This window comes from Megalops cyprinoides, chromosome 9 (assembly GCF_013368585.1).
Source record: "Megalops cyprinoides isolate fMegCyp1 chromosome 9, fMegCyp1.pri, whole genome shotgun sequence".
Taxonomy (NCBI): domain Eukaryota; kingdom Metazoa; phylum Chordata; class Actinopteri; order Elopiformes; family Megalopidae; genus Megalops; species Megalops cyprinoides.
In genome coordinates this window covers 14835171-14859607 of record NC_050591.1, presented here as the reverse complement: position 1 = coordinate 14859607, position 24437 = coordinate 14835171, and the positions used below count along the sequence as shown (strand labels likewise).

The 24437-nt window shown below is 45.8% G+C and overlaps 3 protein-coding genes across 3 annotated transcripts; all 3 read left to right on the top strand.

The window, feature by feature from the left end:
* Nucleotides 1–487: 487 nt before the first annotated feature.
* LOC118783136 (apolipoprotein A-I-1-like) lies at nt 488–3519 on the top strand. Its single transcript, XM_036536845.1, has 4 exons — nt 488–534; nt 1728–1779; nt 2133–2277; nt 2675–3519. Exons 2-4 carry the CDS (start codon nt 1737–1739, stop codon nt 3270–3272), a joined length of 786 nt encoding a protein of 261 aa, XP_036392738.1. The 5' UTR covers nt 488–534; nt 1728–1736; the 3' UTR covers nt 3273–3519.
* Nucleotides 3520–4689: 1170 nt separating this feature from the next.
* Nucleotides 4690–11337, top strand: LOC118782978 (T-box transcription factor TBX1). Its single transcript, XM_036536618.1, has 8 exons — nt 4690–4777; nt 7975–8137; nt 8342–8443; nt 8859–9030; nt 9223–9378; nt 9518–9585; nt 10333–10448; nt 11216–11337. The coding sequence occupies exons 1-8, from the start codon at nt 4690–4692 to the stop codon at nt 11335–11337; spliced, it is 987 nt and encodes a 328-aa protein (XP_036392511.1).
* A 758-nt stretch (nt 11338–12095) lies between these two features.
* Nucleotides 12096–24024, top strand: bace1 (beta-secretase 1). Its single transcript, XM_036536791.1, has 9 exons — nt 12096–13103; nt 17209–17297; nt 18151–18367; nt 19193–19330; nt 19927–20061; nt 20650–20751; nt 21452–21601; nt 22160–22331; nt 22769–24024. The coding sequence occupies exons 1-9, from the start codon at nt 12801–12803 to the stop codon at nt 23011–23013; spliced, it is 1551 nt and encodes a 516-aa protein (XP_036392684.1). The 5' UTR covers nt 12096–12800; the 3' UTR covers nt 23014–24024.
* The last annotated feature ends 413 nt before the right edge of the window (nt 24025–24437 follow it).

Here is a 24437-nt window from a genome sequence, read left to right as displayed (position 1 = left end):
CTGCGTGGTGTGAGAACGGCATCTCCATCACACTGGAGAAGTTCCGGGGGGGGGGGGGGGGGGGGCCACGGAATAGGCCACGGAATAGTGAATGCGACTTGATGTGGTTCGTGAATGAAGTTATTTGGCTTACATTTATTTGCGATAGAGAAAGAGAGGGAGAGAATGAATGTCGGACAGCCACGATTTGAGTGGAGCTTGCGCCGTTCGATAACTGGGCCAAAGAAGAGGAAACAGCGGGTAAAAGTGGATGCTTCTTTTGTGCCATTAACGGCAGCACAAACTGTTTGTCACTGCTTGTGTCTGTGTTTGCCCATGGAATTTGGCTTAGTCGCCTCGCCCCCCCCAGCCCCCCGCCCCCCCGCCCCAAGTCCCCACGTGGCCCTTGAACCCGACTCCTCCAGTGAGACAAAGAGGGGCTGAGGTCCACCTCCACGCCGGCACCCTCACGCCCCCCCAGCGTCCTGCCAGACTATAAAAGGCCCGGGACAGTCTCAGAAACTTCAGTCTCTCACAGAGCACCACTACCCACAGGTAAGAGATCCACAGCATGGGGCAGAGCTATGGGGGTGCAGGGACGCAACGGGGCAGGAAGCCACAGTCAGGCGCTGGGGATGGAAGGAGCTAGAACTAGTTCCAGAATGAATAAGTGAACATGGGCCTTTTCAGCAAAGTCTTCACTATCAAGATGATCTTTCTAAGTTTGCATTATTTTCCTGTTGTTATGCTTTCCAGCTCAGTTTTTTTTGCTTGTTTACCTTGGTTTTACTGGGAAGCATATAATTACTTAGCTTAGATATGTACAGACCAGCATCTGTGTTAGAAATGTGATGCAGGTAATTCCTAGAAACCATATACTTGCTCTCATTGCTTCAAAGTTGTGCAATTTTACAGTTGTGATGTACAATTTTTAATAGAAGTGAATGAAACTCGTTTAAGTCTGACAATTCAAACAGCGTTGAGTAGGATGCAATCTGTAAGGCCACTAAGGTGCTTCATAAATGTATTTCTCTGCTTTGAGCCCGCCTGCTCTGTAGTTTAATCAAGCTGAGAGAGAGTGGAACAGATGTAGGGAGCAGTAACCGCGATATCGTGTTGTCGTTGGCTGATCAGACTTGCCCAGGTTATTCCAGGAACCCAGGGAGGTGAACCCAACCCCGGGTGCACCTCTTTGGAAGCTTTGGAAGCCGGTGGAGCAGGGGCACGGGCAAAGTCCGTCCTTAGCCAGTCAGAGTCAGAGATTATCTGAGGATTGAAGATCGCGTAAAAGCTGGGGGGTTAATCTCATCACAGCAAGAGCATGGCCGGAAACGCAGCGCGACTATACCTAATCCCGAGAGGGATTGCAGGCGCTTTTAATAGGCTGATGGCTGCTGGCAGAAGCCATAGTTCAGTTCAGGCTCAGTTCATTCAGGCTCAGTTCATGCACTCGTGTGGGTGAATCACACCCCTCAGCACTCGTATCTTCATTTTAGATTTGTATTATTCATTGTGTGTTTATTGCCGGAGCATTAAAATGATCTGAATTTTAGCACTGGTGCTTTGTAAATCACACGACTTGCTCAAGGAGATCAAATATTCGTAAATATTTTATTTCCATTTCCTCAGTTTCAGTGTTCAGAAAATATGCACCACTGATGTAATCTGGCAGGGTGGTTTGTGTGCTGTGAACTTTTTGTGTAGAAATATACTCACCATCCCTCTCCCCCCTTCTCTCTCCCTCTCAGAGCTCCATCATGAAGTTTGTGGCTCTTGCACTGACCATCCTGTTCGCGGCAGGTCAGTATTGCCGTGGCTGAATTAGGCCCCTGCCAAGGCACAGCCTGCATATCAGTGACCTAAAAACCAAACCTGAACAAACAGCCCCTGCACACCTTATGACTTCACACCAGTCTACATGCCTCTCCCAAGCTCACTTGAAATGATGCCAGCATTGATACGATGTCCCTTGGACAATGTGAACATGTTGTGTACAAACTTATAAACTGCACAAAAGAAGACCTTCAAGCTTAAATAATGGCAGTCCCTGTGAGAGAGTTAATTCTTCAGGGACAACAATGTCTGTAACATTTGGCTTATAACATGGCCTACCATGCTCCCAAAGCCTGAGCCTTTCCTGATTTCTTCCCCAGGTTCCCAGGCACGGGTCCTGTCTGATGCTCCTCCCTCTCAGCTGGACCATGTGAGGGCTGCTGTTGGGGTGTACCTGGCACAGGTGAAAGAAACAGCAGAGAAGGCCCTTGGGCATCTGGATGACACAGAGTACAAACAGTACAAGTAAGAGACGCATCCACCCATCTTTGTTTTCCTTTAACATTGTTCATTCCTGCCCATTTCACTCTCCCTCATCCCCCTTTGATTCACTCCTTTCTTGTCCCCCATTTTCTTTTTTCTCTTCCCTCTTCCATTATACTACTATTTCCCTTTCTCCTCTCTTCCTCCTCCCTCTCACCCCTCCTTCTCTAACCCACCATATTGCCAACTTCAACTCCCCTTTCTCCACTACTCTCTCCACTTCATCTTACCCTCTACTTCTCATATCTCACCCCCATTCCCCATAACTGTTTCACCATCCACCCCCCCACACACACACACATCAAACGCTCTCTCCTTCTCAACCCTCTCGTCACCCTCTTCACTCCATCTTATCCCTCTCCCTCTTGCTCCCCCCCAGACGCACCCTCTCCCAGAGCCTCGACAGGCTCGAGGGGTACATCAAGTCCACCTCTCAGACCCTGGCCCCCTACACCGATGCCTTCAGCGCCCAGTTCATGGAGATGACCAAGCAGCTGCGCGAGAATGTGATGAGCGATGTGGACATGCTGAAGAAACAGCTAGCTCCCAAAACCGAGGAGCTGAAGCAGGTGATACAGAAACACCTGGAGGAGTACCGCGAGAAGCTGGAGCCCTCACTGCAGGAGTACTTGGACAAGCACAAGCAGGAGGCCGCGGCCTTGAAGGAAAAGATGCAGCCCGTTTTGGAAGAGCTCAAAACCAAGTTCCAGACGAACGTGGAGGAGACCAAATCCAAGCTGATACCCATCCTGGACGCGGTCCGTAGCAAGCTGACCGAGCGCCTGGAGGAGTTGAAGACAATGGCCACCCCCTACGTCGATGAGTACAAGGAGCATCTGATCAAGGCCTTGGAAGAATTGAAGAACGCCACTCCCAAGCTGGAAGAACTCCAGGGCAAAGCAGGCGCCCACGCTGAGGATCTGAAGGCCAAGTTGATGGCCCTCTGGGAGGCCATCAGCAAGGGATCACAGGCCTAGACGCACACTTGTTCCCACATTTACCCACATGCACATAAGCTCACAGACACATACACACGCACACACAGATACACAATGACCATGTCAATGGATGTGCCTTTGCCCCTATGCCAACGGGGCTCATGCCAATGTGCCAAAGCAATAAGACTCTTCCTCCTTTTTTTGCAAGCACATACACACAGACACATACAGACACAAACACACACACACACGCATACACACTGCAACCAGCTTCCTATGTGCCTGCCTGACCAGAGCACAATGCCATGTGTATACGAGTGTTTGTACCCTCCTGCTATTGTGTCTCTGCACCCTTGTGCTACTGCTTCTTGAAGGAAACTTGTTTATCATCTCACTCTTGTAACCCCCACACCCCTCCTTAACGATAACCCCCTTAACGATACACCCCCCCCCCCGCCCCCGACAACATCTGACCAATAAAATCCATTTTTTCCTATCCATCTCTCTACCTCGAATGTTATTCACATCATAGTCTTTAAACTGCATTCAAATTGTCTGTCTTCAAATCAGATTATTGTACTCACATTCATGTGGTTCCTGGTATGAATATAAACCGAATTTATGAAAATTAGAGTCTAAATCCAGAGTTACCTGTACTTAATATATACCTTAATATAGCTGTGGTCTTTTGCTTAACTATGTTGATACATAACTCTATTGGGTATAATCCAGACAAAGAAGGGTGAAAAAAGGTGAAGAGATTCTATATATGTTGTGCTGGAATGCACTCATTTGTAAAGCCTTCAACAAAACATACTGTATCTTTAGTACATATATTAAAATGAAGCAAGATTCTGTTATGCATCTTTTAAAATCTTTTTAAGGAGATCTGGTAAAATATGCATAAGATATCTCCTTTAATACCAGTCCTCTGTATTTTGATCTTCTAATTATGGAGCCAAAAAACATGAGGGTACATTATCTGTCATCTTCCTGAATAAACAGTGCATGTCACCCCTGGGCAGCCTTGCAATAGTACAAACTGGCAAAAAACAGTCCATCCATTTAGAGTTACTGAACACATACAGCACATACACACATACATTTAAATCATCTAGGAAGGCACCCCCTGCCCAACTTAGGTAACCCAGAGTTGGGCCTCACAGAAATGTTCATCAAAAAGTTTAGTAAAGCTTTAGCATGGCGTCAGTTACAGATTTAAGGATCTACATCTGGCCCTCTGAGTTATTACAAAATGGCAGGCCTAAGGCTGACAATATGCTGCAGTAGAAGCCACCGATATTGACAGGAAGAGGGGAGGGGCAGGGGGGAGAGACAGGGCACGGGCTCTGAGGTCTCAGCACTGAGGGAGGTGATTAATGAGAGCGTTCAGAGGGTCTGTCAGGCCATTGACAGGCCGCAGCAGCACGGAGGCTTTCATTATAAAACCGGGGAGATGGATGGGGCCGCCATGCACCCCCAGGCCGCGCCCCGTCAACACCGTTCCATTGTGGAGCAATACCTTGAGCTGCTAGGGGCGGAGGGTATGCCCCTCCCTGAAGAACACGTCACCGCGGCACAGCACATGCAACGCGCTTATACTGCACAACAAGGACAATGCAATTATGATAATGTCACGCAAATTACATGTTGCGCGATGTTATGCACTGTCACAAATGATCAGTGATGACGGCTGTATGAGTGTATGAAAGTAGCGTCTGAGGACAGTGCAGCCATGGATTTAAACATCCTTGCTAAGTAGTTGCATCTGCACTTCTGCTTGGCTGTTTGGTTAAAGTTAAATAAAGCCCCGTGCAGTCCGATATTTCAAAGTGCTCTAAAGCCGCTTAAGGATGACTGAGGCTGGCTTGCAGGCTGTTTCAGTAGTAAAAATGTCATCTACGTCCTACTTCCAGATATTGGTCCGGGTGTGGCCCAGGCTCAGACATGGCAATATGGATCCATGAGAAATCCCCCAGAAGCACCACACAAGAGCATGCAGCATGTGAGGGTGTGCAGTTCATGTCTGTGTGGTCTTGTGTTAGGGGTGCTGCTGCCCACAGTTTCCAGCATGCACCAAGGACCAGAACGAGGAATGACATGCAACCATACAAATACAGCACCTCACACTGCAACTCCCAGTCCCCAATGCTGCCGGCCTTTACCCTACTATTACTTTTATTACTTTATTTTGCAACTCCTCCATCTGTCCTCATGTTTGGAGGAGAGCTGCCCCCCTCCCCACACACACGCACACACTATTCTCTCCTTCATACATGGTTATGAATGGATCCATCTTAGCTGTCTATTATAACTGGAGGCCTCACAGGCTAACACGCTGTCTCACTTGTTTTGGGGCGGGGGGTGCTGAGGCAGTCTCAGTTTCCATAGACAAGCTCTCCTACCCCCCTGGAGGACTCTCATCTGACCGGTCACATTTAGGTCAAAGGTCATCTCTGTCACCACTGTGTTGTCCTTGAGGTATTTAGAAAGATGACCACGAATTGCTCGCGTCCGTGCAGACATTTGCGTTTGAAATCTAATAAGCAGAGTGATGGTTGATGCTGAAATGAGACAACTCTGTGATTAATTAGCCACTGGGTGATTCATTACACCAGCCTCTCTCATTTTCTCACACTCAGAAGTGTAAGAGCTGCTATTATGCCTCATTTGCTAGTGTTAAAAACAAGTTATAAATAAATCTTCAGCATTCAAAGGTGAACATCTCTAGTGGCACAGCAGCTTTCTTCCGTTTAATTACAAGTTCATTCTTATTTCTGAACCAGACTAATCATTCACAGTGGTCAGAAAATGAAATGAAATTAAATTAAATCTCAGTATTTTTTCACCTGTCCTCCAGACAGTGCTGACTGAAAACTTGCCCACATTTCAGCTAGTAATCCATTATCATATGTTCAGAAACATCGCAATTCACCTTCTCAAAGTCATGATCTACACACACCCAGTAAACATACAACACTGTTGCCCCACAGCCTGTAAATGTCTCACATAGACCTAGTAGAGACTTACATGTGATGTAGTGAGAATTGATTGTCAAAGCGTAAGGGGGGTTTTTGAACCATGACAATGAGAATCATGGATTGCAGCATGATGATAAGTTGCTTAAGCTGTACAGATGTTGATGAAGAATTGTAAAGAGAGCTCTAAGATGCTTCTGCGTTGATGGTTGTTTTTTTGTTGTTTTAATATATGCTCTTTATGATTTTTCTTCTTGAATGGACCGCAAGTGTCTGAAACCCACAGGTGTAGGTATAATCCATGTGTCTGCGCTATGAGTGCGGATGATGATTGTCCGCCAGTGGCCATGTGGGTCTTTGGGGCGGGGCGGGGTGAGAGGGCGTCCCATGGGTGCCCCAGCCACTATAAAAGCATCCTGCCCTCTGCACTGCTGGATTCGGTGGACTGACCCGAACGGATCCTTGTCACGCTGCACGAGACCGCAACCACAGACCGTTTAACGCAACCCCTCGGGCTCAGACGGCTAAATCAGAAGCAAGGGAACCATTTTCGACACACCCGTGCAGGGGCAAACTTTTCATACCCAATTTGCACAGCAATACTTTAACTCGCTATTAGCGTCTGCATTCATATAGCTATGAAAATGCGCGTGTGTATCTTGGAAACAGGTAAGACTCACGGGACCAAAACAGAGAGAGTGCGTGAGAGAGAGATATAAAAAAGGGAGAGGTCCTACATCACCAGTTTGTTCTTGATGAGAGACAGAGAGAGAGACACACGAGAGACCTATCAGAGACTTTGTCAGGTGTTTTGGCATAGATACTTAGAGATGTAAGAAGCACATTGATATGCCAACATACAAAATAACACACCAAGAATGAAGTTGTGGATTTGACTGTCAGTTGTAGACAGACATACAGACAGAAATACAGACAAACAGGAATACTCTGAGAGACAGAGAAAAAGCAGCCTGTTAGTGAATAAGAATTAGCAGCGGAAAGGCAACTCCACTGCAGGAGGCAGCAGGGCAGAACACCTTCAGGAGACAAACTGACAGACAGACAAAGGAGACAAAAAGAAAACAGGGCAGGTAAAATAACAGACAGACAGACAGACAGATGCAGAGAGAAACACAATCCAAGGTTCTGGAACTGGAGAACAGAAAGACCAACAGCTGGACAGATGGACAGAGCATTCCCACCAGAGCTGCCACCCTGGAGGGTCTGACAGGTCTGGCCCCAACACAGATGGATGGTAAGTGAGTCTTCTCTTAGCCATCAGCACAAGTACCTGCCAAGGTCTAATTAATGACAAGGGAAGAGAGGAGTCCTTGGCTGTTTGCTTACTTTCTGTTATAACTGTGTCGTCTGATGTCGGATCTAATGTCTTTTTGGTATTCAATATGCTTTGTGTCTGTGGGGTCATATTTATTTATCAATCCATCAATCTACGCAGACATCCATGTATATTATACTATAGATATACTGTACAGTGCTTAAGATATAAACCAAAACCCCTGTCGCCTTACGAATGTATACAAAAGTGAGTCAAAATATGACACATATTACAATGATATTGATTATTGCCACATTGACCCATTTCCTTCATTCAAATTCAAACAGAAATGGGCTTTGATATTACAGTAATCTACACAGTGTTCTTATAACAATTAAGAGACAGCAAATACACATATACGAATAATCCTTTTTTCTTTCTCTCACCACGCTCCCTTCTTCTCCCTTAATCTCACCCTGTCCCTCAGACTCCTTGAGGGGCCCGCTGGCCCTGTCTTGCTGCAGGGAGGGCGGTGGCAGGTGTGTGAAGGCGCCCCAGGTCACGGGAGTCAGAGTGCAGCTGGAGATGAGCGCTCTGTGGCAGCAATTTGACCAGCTGGGCACCGAGATGATCGTCACCAAGGCTGGGAGGTGGGGCAAGGAGCACGCACGCACACACACACACACACACACACACACACACACACACACACACACACGATTACAGGCACCCTTATACATACAACCCCTACATACAACACACACACACACACATAGTGAAACTATATTTTGTAGTGAATTTTGCCCCTTTTCCCTCCCTATTTCTGTGTCCCCACTGTTTCCTTTGAATGGCAGGAGGATGTTCCCTACGTTCCAGGTCCAGATTTCAGGAATGGACCCCACTGCAGAGTATGTCCTACTGATGGACTTCATCCCTGTGGATGACAAGAGATACAGGTGGGACACACTGGTACTGACCAGCAATGACTCACTGGTACTCTATACACTCTATGCTCTACTCTATTATACTACATTACACTATATATTAATGTATTATACAGTAATATGCTATAACATACTTTGGAGTGCTACGCAACACAGTGATTAATAAGTGTTAAGACAACTGGCACAGAGTTGCTGAATACATAACAGGTTCATAGAGCTAGGAAGCTTTGATTTGCTCCAGTGACAGGACAATGTAGCATCACTTTCTGTGGTTTCTGATTGGACGTGCTATCAGAGCGCCACAGCTGAGCTCATACTGATAGGTTAGCATGGAGTTGATCCGTACAAAGAAAAAGGGTCAAGATTGTAAAGCACTGCTACTGACTAACCGCCTCAAGCCTCCGATGTCCTGTTGTTTCTCGCACAGGTACGCCTTCCACAGCTCATCCTGGCTGGTGGCGGGACGGGCGGACGCGGCAGCCCCTGGGCGTGTCCATTTCCACCCCGACTCCCCTGCCCGCGGCGCCCAGTGGATGAAGCAGACCGTCTCCTTCGACCGGCTCAAACTGACCAACAACCTGCTGGACGACAACGGTCATGTCAGTACCACACGCGCACACACGCACACACACACACATGCGCACGCGCAATCTCACACCAAAGCACTGATACTGCACTTAAATCACTGGCTCATCGATACAACAGATGTAAAACGAACATGGCTACCTCTGCTAATCCTATGAGTTTGACACTCAGCCAGTCTGTGTGTTTGCGTGTGTGTGTGTATTCAGATCATCCTGAACTCCATGCACCGGTACCAGCCCCGCTTCCACGTGGTGTTCGTGGACCCACGCCGCGACAGCCAACGCTATGCCCACCACAACTTCACCACCTTCTTCTTCCCCGAGACCCGTTTCACAGCTGTCACGGCATACCAGAACCACAGGGTAGCCGTCAAGCCTATGGTCAATGTGATTCCATCTGTCTTATTGTGTTTCTCTGTCAGAATTGAACGTGAGCAGTTGATGTGTTTCTGTCTGTCTTTGGCTCCTTTTCCTTGGATTCACTACCCTTTCACCTTAACAGATCACCCAGCTGAAGATAGCCAGTAACCCATTTGCCAAAGGCTTTCGGACCCCTGGCCCAGATGACTGGTAGGACAAGTTTTGTGTTTTCTCCCATCCTTTCAAACTGCTGCCATTTATGACAGTGATACATTTCACAGAAAACGCCTTTCGGTTTTGGTCTGCTTTTATGTTTCATGGAGGGCCAGTGCATAGGTCCCTCTGGAGTAATGCTTTTTTCAGACCTGAAATATAAACATCAGGAATATATGTTAAGTGCATGTTTAAATGTATCCTGTGAAATACAAATATCACTTGCTGCCATGAACATGTCAGGTCATTGGGTCATTGAGTACTTTAGTGCCTGTTCTGGAAGTCTGAGATGAACCATCAGGACAGATTATGAAATAATATGTGCCTTATCAGGGTCTCTTATCAATACACTAGCCATGCTCAGCTGCAATCAGTTTTATGTTCGTACTTTGTAATGTAATATCACGCCACGACAGAAACTTTCCGTTTTACTTGGCAGAGAAAAAGCAAGATAACTTTGAACGCAACAAGTTCTAATATCCTTTTCAGATGACCAAAGCGTTTTTATCGCTGAGGTCAAGAAAACCTTTGACACACACAACATAAAACAAGATTCATGACAATTAGATAGAAGTGAAAGTTGACATGAACACGTAACTCAGCAGATTTGCCTTACGCTCCAAACGGCATCGATACTGTGCGGAAATTCCGCGCCGCGGTTTCAGGTGTGCCGTCGCCTAATGTTATGCAACCGTGTCTTTTGCTGTCCTAACGCAACCCAACGCCGCGCTGTTGCGCGGTCAGGGCGTGCGGCGCCAGGTCTCTCCCTCTCTCTGTCCCCATCTGTCGGCCGCGGGGTGGGAAACGCGATCTCAGCGGCTCGGAGGAGCAGCGGCAGCAAAAGCAAAGGCAGCTCGCCAGTGAGTGACGCCTCCGACATTCCGACAGCAAGGACAGGGGCGCCTGTGCAACCGGCTGTTCAATTTAGCAGGATCTGCGTTTTGTCAATTTCAGTAGCATAAACTACTCAGTGGTCAATACTGTCCTGCCAAGGCTGCAAAGTGAAATCCATAAAGTGTTAATGAAAACAATATTGACATGAGAGTAATGCACATGCTAATATAAATATTGGTACATTAGTCCACCAATGATGATATTGGTATATTATAATGATAAGATACTGGTATATAATTTAATACTAACAACAAGTAGCAGTAACCATTTGCATTCCTCTCTCCCTCTCAGCCCATCAGAAAAGAATTGGCTGGGTTTACAGTCTGCATTTCAGCTCCTAAAGGAGTAGAGATTTCATTGTAGTTCTACAATTTAAAATTCAGGATCCAATTTCTCCATTACCCTCACCAATCCACCCCCTCTACCTCTTCTATCTCCCTGCCTTCTTTCCCTCTTGCTTTTCCTCTCCTGTTCCCCCTGTCTATCTCTCCCCCTCACACACACACACACACACACACACACACACACACCACACCTCAGTTTCAAACTGCATTTTATTGGCTTGATTTTACAACACACAGCGCTGCCAAAGCAGGGTTACAAATGCGGAATATATGACACAGTAAAAACGATAATGGTGACTCTAATTTTCATACTGAAATAAGTATTAGTGCAATAATACACTCCCTCTCTCTTTCTTTCTCACTCTCTCTCCGCCTCAATCTCTCCGCAGCCCTGTCCCTCCAGCCCCTCACAGACGCAGCTCCTGCCTCTCTGTCTTTCCCACTCCCCCACCTATACAGGGAAACGGGACCCACCTGCTTCAGCTACGCCCCCACAGACTGCACATACTGAGCTGGCCCACCTATGCAGTGGCATGACCACCATTGAGAGGAGAGACGGTGAGGGACAGCAACAACATTTCTTCCTGTGCTCTTCTCCCCCTCATCCAGCCTGTGGGAGAGTCCATGAAGACCAAATGAAGATGGTGTCGAAGTGTGGGGGTCTTGGCCTCAATGAGGATGTGTTCTCTTCGACATTTTTGACACTTCTTCTTAATTTTTGTGACTGATTTTCCTTTGCTCCCTCTGATAGAATATAATAAAGGCAACCCAAGACTCACAGGGCATGCGTGTGCTTTTTCTTTTTGTGGAATAAATCTCACCATGCTCTTAAACCTATGCCATAACATGAAAACAAATTTTGTACCCGCTGCACCCGCAAACTGTATTCTGTTGTCTTTACACATGCATTATTGAAAATGTGGCCACTGTCTAAATTCAGCCCCTGAGCTTTAAACTTATTTTGAAATATTTATTGGTGTGCATTTCACTATACTAATAACCTGTCGCACGACAGCTGAAATTTAAATAAAATGCTGACAAAATGACACCAAAATATCCTATCATATGTTGCTATACTATACTACAACGACATTAAGATATTATGTATAATGCAGAGTAACATGCACACGCCTGGAAAGCAAGGAAAAACTACGATACCCACAATGCCCTAGACGCAAACATTTCCTGCACAGATTGAACTGGGATGCTGACAGCTCCGAAGTGGATGCGAGGAGGGTGGAGGAGGCGGGGAGGAGGGAAGGTAACGAAGGATGTGTGCAGAGAGGCAGAGATGCGGATTATGGTGGATGGTGGGGCCGTGGATTGATAATGTGACAGGATGATGACAGGACGGCCAGCGGAACTAAGGATCCCCGAGAGTCCGGATTTGAGCTTTCTGACTCACACGAACATTTAAAGAAAGGCTTGCAGCTATTTACCCTAGTTTTTACTCTTGCTGTTGAATTTTGTTTCATCCGCGCGGATTTGACGACAATGTTATGCAATATTTATCTGCACCACCTTATATCTACACAACCATCGATATTTTATTCATGTATTTATTCTCTCTCGTTCGCTTTTAATTTTTTAAACAGCCTAGTATTAATTTAAAATTGAACATATAACCTTCAAATAAGAGCGACAGGAAAGGTATCTGTTGGGTGTTGTTACCTGTTCCTAAATTCATATTTTCGATTAAGAAGAATACCATCGGAAAATAAAGATGTCAAGGAGAATATGACATCCGCTTCTTTGGTCTGGGTGGCTACGGTGCGACAAAAAGGACGCGAATAACAGTGCTGACCTAAATGCGACCAGAAAGCCGCAAATTGCAAGTTTTATCAATATTGGCCATTGTGGCTATGCTGCAGTAATTATTACAACGCCACCCGAACCAAGAAGAGAAGGAGGTGATAAGGTCTGAATTTAACGCAAAAATTAATACAAATACGTTTGCTTTGAAGATATTCTAAAATGGAGGCACCGTGTCTTCGCTGGTTGGTGTTCTTATGGACAGTTGCTCGCCTGTTCCTGGACGTTAGCTCCGGCACCAGTTTCGACGAGCCTGACCGCTCCGGACATCTCTCCATCCGCGTCCCCCTGCGGCAGGGCCTCCCCTCTGATCCACCGCTTGTGGCAAGACAATCCTCCCCCAGTAAGGCCCGAGAGCGCAGAGCAGCCGCGGGTATTAATTTCGTGGATATGATCGATAACCTGCGTGGAAAATCCGGACAGGGGTACTACGTGGAGATGGCTGTGGGGACCCCGCCGCAGAAGGTAACGTAGCTAAACGTGCGCCTCTGTGCTTATGCTATTCTCCTGTTCTGACAGATACAGACACACCTGTAAACAACCCCGGACGGGTAGCAGTTTTGTACATACAACCCCATGCACAAATAGTGTGATCACAAGCGTGCTGTCAGACTATTTATCACAGCTATATTGGTACCTCTGGGCACCCTCCTTTGGCATGTTTGCATAGATGAAGCTGCTCCGTGGAAATCCCTCTAAGCGCACGAGCTTCTAGTGCACATCTCCATGTTAATCCGATACTTTTATACGGAGGGCATTCTACCGGTCTTGTGTCACTTATCATCAGTAAATGATAAAAGACGCACACCTGATGATACAAGCAACCGTGAAAACAGTGATTTCATAATATAGTGACTGATGAGAATGCCGTGAACTTATATAGCAAAGACATTGAAGTTTCTCGCAAATATATAGCACCCTCTATGTACAGTAGTCATTTTGCACCAGATGCCTCGTGGTGTTATTAGTGTGATAGAGACAATGAGTTATTTAGCCTGAGAAACTGAGCGATCGTTGGATGGTCGTTCTGAAAGTGTCAGATGGGAAAATAAGGGTAACACTTGTATTCTTTGTAATGAGTCCTGTGAGCTCTGTTTGGCACAACAGTGTGTGAGGATCTTTGTTTGACACGTCACCCAAACGGACTTCTACAGCACAGTCATCTACTTTATCTAGCTGTAAGAGTATACCCAATGACCCGAAACACAACTGCCAGCAGCAACTTTGGTTACTGAAAAGGTCTTTCATCCAAGTTCTAACCGTGTCCAGTCTAGCACAGATTTAGTATGGCTGGCAAATGATGGCAAATCATTTTTTTTTTTGTTGTTTGTTTTTCTGCTCTGTGTATGTGCATGCGCATGTATAGATAGATAGAGAGAGAGAGAGAGAGAGTATATATAAAGTGAGTTTGTGTGTATCAGTGTACATGTGTATATGTGTAGAGAGAGAGTGTGTGTGTGGGTGCATGTGGAGAGAGAGAGAGAGAGAGTGCATGTGTGTGTGCATGTGTGTGTGTCTTGGCTATGTGGAATTATTGTGTTTGTGTATGTGTGTGCATGTGCATATGTGTGCAGAGTGTGTCTGTGTCTGCAGAGGGAGTGTGCATGTGTGTGTTTGTGGAGAGTGTGTGTGTGTGTTAGTGTGTGTATGTTTGTGTGCCTGTTTGTGTGTGGCGAGAGTGTGTGTGTGTTTGTGTGTCTGTATATGTGTGGAGAGAGTGTGAGTGTTTCTGTGTGTGTGTGTGTGTGTGTGTGTGTGTGTGTGTGTGTGTGTGTGTTTGTGTGTGTGTGTGTCTGTGTCTGTGTCTGTGTGGAGGGAGTGTGTGATGGAATAAAGGCATTGATTGTGCAGAGACTCCCTCCTCTTCTCCAGCTGTGGGACAGGGAATACACTGGCACAGAGAGCTAAGGCTGGGATCAGAGTCACCCTGGGAATCTCCCACAATGCACTATGGTTGACGTTACCTCACCTCCACTCTCTGTGTCTCACACTAATGAACTATTGTCCTAACAGAAAAAAATAATGACACTGTCTGTACCAAAATATAAATAAAATAAAACAATGGACTCAAAGCACAAAACAGAGAACCCTTTTTAAGTAAAAAAATTTCCTCTCCTTTTGTGCAACATATGTTTGAAGCCTTCAGAATACATTTTCCTCATTCTGTTGGATTGGGATGGTTTTAAAGATTGTTACCATTTCTTTTAGAGGGGAAAGCATCTATGTGGAACAGAAAGAAAGACTAAAACATTAAGCAAAAGACAGACAAAAAACTGAATGTGTGTGTCAAAGGGGTGCTTTGTAATTTCAGATTCAATCAGGCAACGTGTACTGATAGCGGGATTCTTTGAAGTTCACTTACAAATATTGCATTCATTTTCTTTGGCAGAAAGGTCTGTTGGAAACTGGAAGGATGTCACAAGTAAATATATTAAGCCAAATCATTTGACACCGTGACAGTGGTTCGGATTAATGGTGCACGTGTTTTCCTGTCGAATGGCTGAATTTGCAACGCAGGCAGATGCAACCTTTTTCCCTGTAACGTTGGCAAATACGATTTCAGTAGAAAGGAAAATTCGCATTTGCACATTCCTACAGAGGTCTGCGGGTGGCAGGAAACAGCCTTATGTCCTAAATACGCCAGGAAGGAAGCCAGAGAGATGAATCGATTGGCAGTTTGCTTGTTCTACAGAAATATCCAGGAGACACCAAGGCAGGAGCAAGTGACAGGGGAGCGGTGGGAGGGTGAGGGGGGGGGGGGGGGGGTGCAAAGGAAAATGCTGCATGTTTAATGACGTTTCACAGGAATTTCATGTTTGGTTTGATGTTCACTGCTTTTGGGAAATTATATTATCATTTCACATTTTAATGAAATTCACAGCAGTTTGGAAATAAAACTGTTCACTGGGGTATGAAAGCACTAGAGGGATTTAACCAAGGTCCCAGATGTCAGGAATGTGAGAGATAATACTGAGTTCTTAGAAAATAGGTGAGCGTATGTGTACAGATGGAATCCTCTGTTTCAGTGTGTATCTCACCTCATTCCTCTCTTCTGTGTGTGCATGCTTTCATCATTTAGCGTGTACGCCCTGTGTGTCCTTTCTCTTTCTGTTCCTCTCTCTGCTCATCCCCTGGGCTGTTCTCAGGTTGCCCTTTTGCTCCCCCTTTCTCTGGTCTCTCTTCCCCTCCTTTCCCTCCTCTCTGTCTGTTTTTGCCTCTCTCTCTCTCTCTCTCTCCCTCCCTCTGTTTCTCTCTATAGTCCATATCATATTGTGCTCTGTCAGTGGAGTCAGTCTCTGGTGTCTAACAGGAAGTTGATCAATAATACATTCGTCCTTTAAATACACCAGCAAGCTTCCAGGAGCTTCAAGGACTACTGTTGGCTCCAGCGCGCACACCGCACACACACACACACACACACACACACAGACTTTCCCTTCTCTCATTCATTAATTTGTGCAGCTATTCACACTTCTGTCTGGGTCTGCTACCTATATTTTCCCCCAGAATAATAAGGTTCACACTCCGATTCAGTCATTACGACTTCTTTTAGTAAGCATAAAGAACTAACAAACCTTTCTGTGTTAAAGCTTCATGGCTTCATGGGGGTTTAGGCACAAGCATTTAATCACATGCATTTAATAGAAGTGTAGCACATTAATTGTAGTATTAAGTATTGAGATGGTAGTCTGGTAAGCAATTTAAAACACTCTGCCTCATGCAGTAGGGCAATATTTATGCTGATGACAAGTGCTGCATTTTAAGAGGTTGAATTAATGTCATTATTCACAGCACTGTCATTTCAAACGATTGTAAATTAATTATGGATGCACATGTTTTGCTGTATCAATGCTACACGGAGGATACACTTACAGTTAATAACACTTACAATGAAAGCTAGGTGTCCAGCAGCTCTCCCCCACTCGTTTTCACTCTCTTGTTCTTCCTTCTCATTGCGTGACCCCTCTTCCCTTCCTCCCCAGATCTCTAAGTGCCCTACACCCCATTTCAACCAAACACAGCGTTCATTCAACCCAGATGACCCAGGAGCTATTTTTCAAAGGTGACACAGGACACAGTAGTGTTTGCAAATGCACAAGCTTTAAAAAAAGCATTGAATGGGGCTTTGTGTGTGGATCGAAGATGTCCCTTTTACATCTGTGTATGTGAGTGTGTTTTGTTTACTATTTGCTCTGAAGTGACATTCACTGATGCTCTGTGTTAAATGGGTACATGTTGTTGCCTCTGTATGATTGCCACTTGCTGTTCAGTATCTTTGTTGCTATGGAAGTACTTCTGAAATACATTTGGTATTGGGCCTAACAATTGTTGTGCAAAAACTTTAGAAGTATGAATGAATAAACATCTTTTGAGTATTTTGGGAATGAGCGGGTATGTTGAGTGATGTTCTTCTGCTTGAATGCAGAAGGCTGGCTGACAATCCACATGGAGCTGCAATTGACAATTACAGCATTTTGCTTTCAGCACTGAAGCAAGGAGTAAACAGTTTGTTGTAGATGATGGGAGGGAGGACCTAATCGTGAGTTTGTGGTGTGTTTTCTGCCTGCAGCTGAACATCCTGGTAGACACGGGCAGCAGTAACTTTGCGGTGGGAGCGGCGGCTCACCCCTTCCTGCGCAGATACTACCACCGCTCGCTGTGAGTAACCGAGGAGCAACCCGCTCGTGCCTCCATTCACTCTCTGCTGTCTCTGCTCCATCTTTTTACATGCTAGGTACATGGTATCCCCGGAGCTAGGATTGGGGAACTGTGTACTAAGCTTAAGGGTTGAGATTCGGAAAGGAGGGGGAGCAGAGTGTTGTAAATAAGCAATATGAAGCACCGCTGTGCAGCACTTGAGTTACTAGCAGATTAGTGTTTCGTCCTTCATTTTAGGGCTGATACGTTCAAATGTATCCAGCCCTTTGTCATGTCGGCTTGTCACCCCTCCGGGGAGCTGTTTGCGTTTCCGTTGAATTCCCACAGGTGCACCTGAACATGGAGCTATTCCAGCAGGACCAGGGTCAGCTGCCTCTCACTCTTCCCCTTCATTCCAGCTGTCCTACACTCCTGCAGTTAGTACAGTGGGACCGCTCAGACTCTAATTGTGTAGGGGCACAAAGTAAACACAAGTTGAAGAAACACCTCTGTTTTCAACAGTGAAATGCACCTCCAGCAACACGCTCCTTTCACAGAGGATTTAAATCAGTATCCAATTAACAGCTTAGTCAAACTTGATAATTTATGAGCTCCTCAGGATGGCAAACAACAGACAGAGTGGGTCCCAAGGTCAGGGAAACATTACGGCGTAGCAAATGCCTTTTTCCAAGGCAGCTATGGCTGCTACCAGTTTTACATCTTGCTACCTCTGTGACCTGTTCACACAACTCAATCCTATCTGGATCAATGGGATTCTGTGCCCAGGGAAGCAACCACAGCGTCCCAGCAGGGATCCAACCCTATGACCCCCAGGTTTTCTGTGCTGTAAACGTGATTCCACCTCTCCCCCCAGCTCCAGCTCGTACCGGGACCTGGGCCGCAGCGTCTACGTGCCCTACACGCAAGGCCGCTGGGAGGGCGAGCTGGGGACGGACCTGGTCTCGGTGCCGCACGGCCCCAACGCCTCACTGCGCGCCAACATCGCTGCCATCACCCAGTCCGACCGCTTCTTCATCAACGGCTCAAACTGGGAGGGCATCCTGGGGCTGGCCTACGCCGAGATCGCCCGGGTGAGAGAGGCAGAGGGGGCTCATGGGAAAAAAAGGGAAGGGCTGAAAGTGGCCACAAAACAGCGTCCTTTTTTTTTTGTGACCCCATTACATTTTGCTGCCACCGCAAAATTTGGAGTGAGCTTGTGTAATATTCATGTGACAAGATATTAAAGAGTTACACCCAAGGGGAGGGATGGGGGAGGTGAGATAGGGGCAGAGGGAAGAGGAGAGAACAGCGGCAGTTATTTGTTTTTGGCTGAGCTCTCCCCCTCGCAAGCGCTACACTGTTTTCAGCAGTGATTTTCATCTGTCCGGGATGAAGTGATGAGGCACAAAACCAATGAGTAATTTGGAATAATTGAGCATGATTAAATCATGATCGAACTGCAATTAGGCACAAATTAAGAACCGTAATCTTTGAATCATCATTCTCCAAGGGTAGCCCCTCTGTCTAATGTCTTGCAGTCCTAAATCCTATACTGTAAAAGACTGTGCTTCCTTCTAAAGCACTGAAGACAATGTGGCTCCATTGAGTACCATGTCAGACTGTTTCATATTGACATTTGGAAGAGCACAGGTGAACGTTTAATTGCGGGTTCAGGCTGTCTACCATCTGTCCAACTTGTGTCAACTCAAATTTTGAGGACTGAGCACTTAGTGACTCAGTGAGAACATCAGCAACAAGAAACAGGACACTGGAACGGAAACAACAGTACAACATCAAATCAACATCTGTTTATCTTCTTCACATATCTCTTTCCCCTCCCCAGCCCTCGTCTCTGCCTCTCTCTCCTCTCTCTCTCCATCTCTCTCACTGTCTGTGTCTCTCTCTTTTGCCTGTAGCCTGACGAGACTCTGGAGCCCTTCTTTGACTCCCTGGTGCGGCAGACGTCCGTGCCCAACCTGTTCTCCCTGCAGCTCTGTGGGGCGGGGTACAGCCAGAACTACACCCTGGGCAGCGCCACCGTGGGGGGCAGCATGGTGAGAGGGGCGGGGCGGGCGTGAGGGAGAAAGGAGCGCAGGCTGGCGGTTGGGAGGGAGAGGTGAGGGGAGAACAGGAGCGTGGGGAAAGAGCGATGGGGAGGGGAGTGGCCATGCGAGGAGGAAACTAGGAAGAGGAGCGAGAAAGAGGGGGAGAGAAAGAAAGAGAGAAACAGAGGAAGAGAGCAGACTGGGGCATGGAGGTTCAGAAGAAACAGAGGGAAAGAATGGGAGGATGTATACATCTGTCTGAAGTGGAGAGATGGTGCAAGGGGGTGGGAGGAAGAGATACAGGCAGGAAAAGGAGAGAGATATCAGGGAGAGTCTTGGGGTTTTTGTGAGAGTGGGTGGTAGTAGATTTTTTGGTGGGGATAGGGGTGTGGGGATTCTGGGAGGTCAAGAAAGTCAGCTGTCTAAGGTCTACCTGGATTCTTTAGAGGAGCAGGGAGCCCCATCCCAAAACTGTCATTGGGTTCCATATTTGGCTGTTAGCACATCTGTTATAAGTGTGTAATGTTCATTGTATTGTTGCATTTAGTTTAATGTTTTTTTAAATTTTTATTTAATGTTGTGGACTCTTTGCTCTATGTCCTCAGATCATTGGCGGGGTGGACCCCTCCCTGTTTGTGGGAGACCTGTGGTACACCCCTATTCGCCGAGAGTGGTACTACGAGGTCATCATTGTCCGCATTGAGGTCAACGGGCAGGATCTCAACATGGACTGCAAGGAGGTGAGAGAGTGAGCCAGGAGTTGAAATTATGTATGAATGAACATATGTATGCCATATAATCGCACATACGCATGAAAGGATCTTTTGTAGGTATACGCTGTGTGCTTGAGAATGAACAGATGTGTGCCTGTGGTGTTCTGGTGGATGCTTGTCAGCCATTTGACCTCTTTTCCCTCTGGCTCTGTCTGTCAATCTTCCTGCTTAATTAGATTAAGTTAAATTCAGTTTTATCTCTCTTCCTCTCTATCCACCAGCCCATCTCTGTCTCCCTTGCATTTCCGGTGCATAACATAAAGAAATACAGAGAAGTCATTTTACTGTGATATTGACAATATATAGTGGGCTGAAGAGTGTTGATTTTAACTTCTGTGCATAGCTTGTCTTCATTACCAACACCAGAAAAAAGTCACTCCCTCTTCCTCTCCATTCAATCCAATTCTGTGAATGAATTCACTTTAATTTATTTCTTTTAATTTCAGTTGAGTCTTGTATAGTTTAGGTAATGTCCATGCGTTTAGTAGTTAACTGCATTGATTTCAGTTCGAATCCAGTTCAGCTCAGTTCAGTTGTGTTCCCTGTCTCCTTCAGTATAACTATGATAAGAGCATTGTGGACAGTGGCACCACCAACCTCAGACTGCCTCATAAAGTCTTCCAGGCTGCAGTCAAGGCTATTGAGGCGGCCTCTTCGGTGAGTGGCCCCTTTTCCTCCTTTTCCTCTCCGCACCTCCTGTCTCACTCTTCGTTTTCTTCCTTTCTTCTGACTAAAGTGGGTGTATGTGCTTTAGTCAAAGACACAACCCTCCACCTGTCTGACTGATGATGTAGCAGGGATCAATAAATATAGGCATAGGTGTAATGTATTTTATGGTATTACGTATATGCATGATATTGTTGGTCATGGGTAGACCAAGGTTAAGTGCAGGTTTGGAAGGTTATTTATATCTGCTAAATAAATAAATGTAAATGTAAATGTATAAATGGATAACATTGTAAAGAACTGTAACCTATGTAAGTCGCTTTGGATAAAAGCGTCTGCTAAATGAATAAATGTAAATGAATAAATGTAAACAGAATAGTCATTTCACTTTGGTTAGTACTATAAACGTATGCTAAGTGTACTGTTTGTGCTAACAAATTCCTGAAAAGGAATCACACTATGTGGACAATGTTTCCCTCAGCAGTGTAATTTAGGTGCAAAATGGACAAATAGATAAGATAATTAGAATTTTATTTTACATTTTTCTCCCCTCACACAGCTGATTTCTCTCATGTCCCTCTTCTTGTTCCTATTTTCTCTCCTGCTGTACATACCTTTCTTTGCTCTCCTCTTCCTTCACCTTTCTCTCTCTCTCTCACCCTCTCTCTCTCTGCTCCGCTCTCTACCTCAGACGGAACAGTTTCCCTCAGGTTTCTGGCTGGGGGAGCAGCTGGTTTGTTGGCAGGCTGGCACCACACCCTGGCACATCTTCCCTGTCATCTCCCTGTACCTGATGAGTGAGAATCGCAATCAGTCCTTCCGCATCTCCATCTTGCCCCAGGTACGGCGTTTGGCAAGGGTGTGTCACACTCTCCAGAGTTCACAGTACTCTAGCACAGATGCTTTGGAGACTGCAGCCTTGGTTTTCTCAGACAGCAGAGCATTGTGTCCTTAATTTTTTGTAAAGGAAATTTTACTGTTTTTACTGTTTTTTTAACATAAACCTACCTTTGCATATTTATCAGTGACTGCTTTACTCAAACTGTTGTGTAATTATTTAGGAACTGGAATATATGCTCAAAGGACAGATGGTTCTGTGGTTAGATAGTAAATGGTTCAAAATTCAAGAAATGTCTGCTACATACAAAATATACTTTATTTAACTGTCAGGGAAATGTAATTTCCACCATTACAACAGCAACAACAACACATAGGCACATTACAGAACATAGGCCACATTGCTGTCTTACCAACTGACCAAAGAGTAAGTATTTGTACATAGCAGTGTACATGGGCATTGGGCTTTGAAAATTGTTTTTGTAAGTTGTGTCCCATTCAAGTTGCAGCTTAGTTGTTGTGCTCTCTGCTGCCCTCTTTTGGTCATACATTTGCTCTGCAGCAATATCTGCGGCCTGTGGAGGATGTGGCATCGGCGCAGGAAGACTGCTACAAGTTTGCTGTGTCTCAGTCCAGCACTGGCACCGTGATGGGTGCTGTCATCATGGAGGGCTTCTATGTCGTCTTCGACCGCGAGAAGAAACGCATCGGATTTGCCGTCAGCACGTGTCACGGTAAGAGAGAAGATGAGAGAGGAAGAGGAAGAGAGAGAAAGAACCCATTGCCATTATTATTATTTCATCTACTGTTACAGTTACTACACTTAATATGCTATTCTGTGAGGCTTCTTTGAAGGTACTGTGGTTTGTACTTCAATCCCAATAATCCATCTTCTGAATTTGAATGAGACAGAGGGTGAAAGGGAATGACTAGAGTATAAGATGGAAGGAGATGGGAAACTGAGAGTGAAAGTGAAAGGAGAGGAAGATTAGGCAGAGACAGAGGATGGGAGAGAGCAGTGAAAAGGGAGTCGGAAACAGCAGAGGTTGCAAGCAAAGAGAAAGGGGGAGACGAAAAGGAAATAGGAAACAGGCCTGCACAGAATGTGAGAAGGGTTTGCGAACTCACCTTTGTACCTGTGTGTGTGTGTGTGTGTGTGGGGCCCCTGTAGTGCACGATGAGTTCCGCACGGCATCAGTGGAGGGGCCATACCACGGCGTAGACCTGGAGGACTGTGGGTACAACATCCCTCAGACGGACGAGTCTACCCTGATGACCATCGCCTACATCATGGCTGGCATCTGTGCCCTCTTCATGCTGCCCCTGTGCCTCATGGTCTGCCAGTGGCGCTTCACCCGCTGCTTCCGGCCACCAGGGGGCGGCGATTTCGCTGATGACATCTCCCTCCTCAAATGAAAAGGGGAGGCAGACTGGGAGGAGTCAGGCCAGCTGTGCCAGATATACATGTTGTCATGGAGCCTTGTGCCGCCCCGGCTACCACGTCCACGTTTTGGGCAGACAGAACTGAAGGTAGCAGCTCGTGCGTTGGACGAACTGTCGCAGTGTGTATAGCTTAATGTCGCTTCAAGTCAACAGATTCACAGACTGAGGCGCTGGTGCCCGCCTGCCTTGTTTCATCTGAAGAGCAAAGGTTTCAACTTTCTCTGGACCCAGATTTGCAAGAGTGGACGGTTTTTGTTGCCATGTCTGAACTGGATCTGGTTTTGGGAGGGGGAATGGAATGAGGGTAAAAAAGTGTGTGTCTGTGTATATGTGTGTGTGCGTGTGTGTGAGGTTATGTATGGCATGAGGTTTGCGTATAACCAATAAGTACAGATGGGGATGGATATATTTATTAAATATGCTGAATTAATGTGATTATAACATTATCAGTGCCACCCTGGGGATCAGTAGCCTATAAGGGGAATGAAAATGCTAACCAGCCAAATTCTATACATTTAATGATCTACGTACAGGTTTGCACATATACAGAACATATATTTAAAAAGTGAATATCAGATATATTCAAGGTTGGTGATAATGATGCTGGGCTAGGGGAGTAGGACAGAGACACTCTTTTATTTGACACATATCAAAAAAAAGATTAAATAATGCATTTAATATAATTAATACCAAACATATACTGATCTTTTGAGTGGTTCCTCTGACTGGGAACTTTGGGAATGTACACAGTGTTTGCCCACCACCTCAACTTTATTAACAAGCGCACACACCCCAGCCCCCCCTATCAGTAATGGATATTAATAGTGTTGTGATTGTAGCACATTACCTGTATAAATGTACACAAGACAAAAGAGTTAAAGAAACAAAGTCTAAATAAATGAAGTCTGCAGGTCCAAGTTTCTTAGTTGACTTTCTGTAAATAATTGAGACCTGATCTGTATTGAGAGTGAACCTGACTGTACTGACAACAAATAAAGTACTTAGTATACCTGTCTCAGACTGATGATATCACTCGATGACTCAGGCCCTCTGTCTCTGGGCATGGTCATTAACCTGCTGATTCACAGGCTTCAGGTTAGAGCAGGTACTGAATAGATCAACTAATCTATATCTTATGTAGGTGTATCAGTCTGGTTATCGGTGTCCACTTTCAGCCCATCCCGGCAACGTAAAGCTCTTTGCAGCTCCTGAACTAAACTGATGACCATGAACAAGCAAAAGGATTAAAGGCTTAAAAGGATTAAACAGAGCATGAAATTTGCAATCCGTCCAATAAGAGACATGGAATCTGTACTGCCCACCTAGTAAGAGGCCTGGAATCTCTATTCGCCCCTTCTAATACACAAAAAGTAGTATGGGAAGAGCCCATGGTAGCA

Excerpts from the sequence above, each read along its gene's own strand:
- LOC118783136 (XM_036536845.1), top strand. The coding sequence starts at position 1,737 with ATGAAGTTTGTGGCTCTTGCACTGACCATCCTGTTCGCGGCAG. Across the intron at positions 1,780-2,132 it reads GACCATCCTGTTCGCGGCAG|GTTCCCAGGCACGGGTCCTG; the intron begins GTCAGTATTGCC and ends TTTCTTCCCCAG. Across the intron at positions 2,278-2,674 it reads ACAGAGTACAAACAGTACAA|ACGCACCCTCTCCCAGAGCC; the intron begins GTAAGAGACGCA and ends GCTCCCCCCCAG.
- LOC118782978 (XM_036536618.1), top strand. The coding sequence starts at position 4,690 with ATGGATGGGGCCGCCATGCACCCCCAGGCCGCGCCCCGTCAACACCGT. Across the intron at positions 4,778-7,974 it reads TGAGCTGCTAGGGGCGGAGG|ACTCCTTGAGGGGCCCGCTG; the intron begins GTATGCCCCTCC and ends CCTGTCCCTCAG. Across the intron at positions 8,138-8,341 it reads ATCGTCACCAAGGCTGGGAG|GAGGATGTTCCCTACGTTCC; the intron begins GTGGGGCAAGGA and ends TTTGAATGGCAG.
- bace1 (XM_036536791.1), top strand. The coding sequence starts at position 12,801 with ATGGAGGCACCGTGTCTTCGCTGGTTGGTGTTCTTATGGACAGTTGCT. Across the intron at positions 18,368-19,192 it reads CCTACGCCGAGATCGCCCGG|CCTGACGAGACTCTGGAGCC; the intron begins GTGAGAGAGGCA and ends TTTTGCCTGTAG. Across the intron at positions 20,062-20,649 it reads TCAACATGGACTGCAAGGAG|TATAACTATGATAAGAGCAT; the intron begins GTGAGAGAGTGA and ends TGTCTCCTTCAG.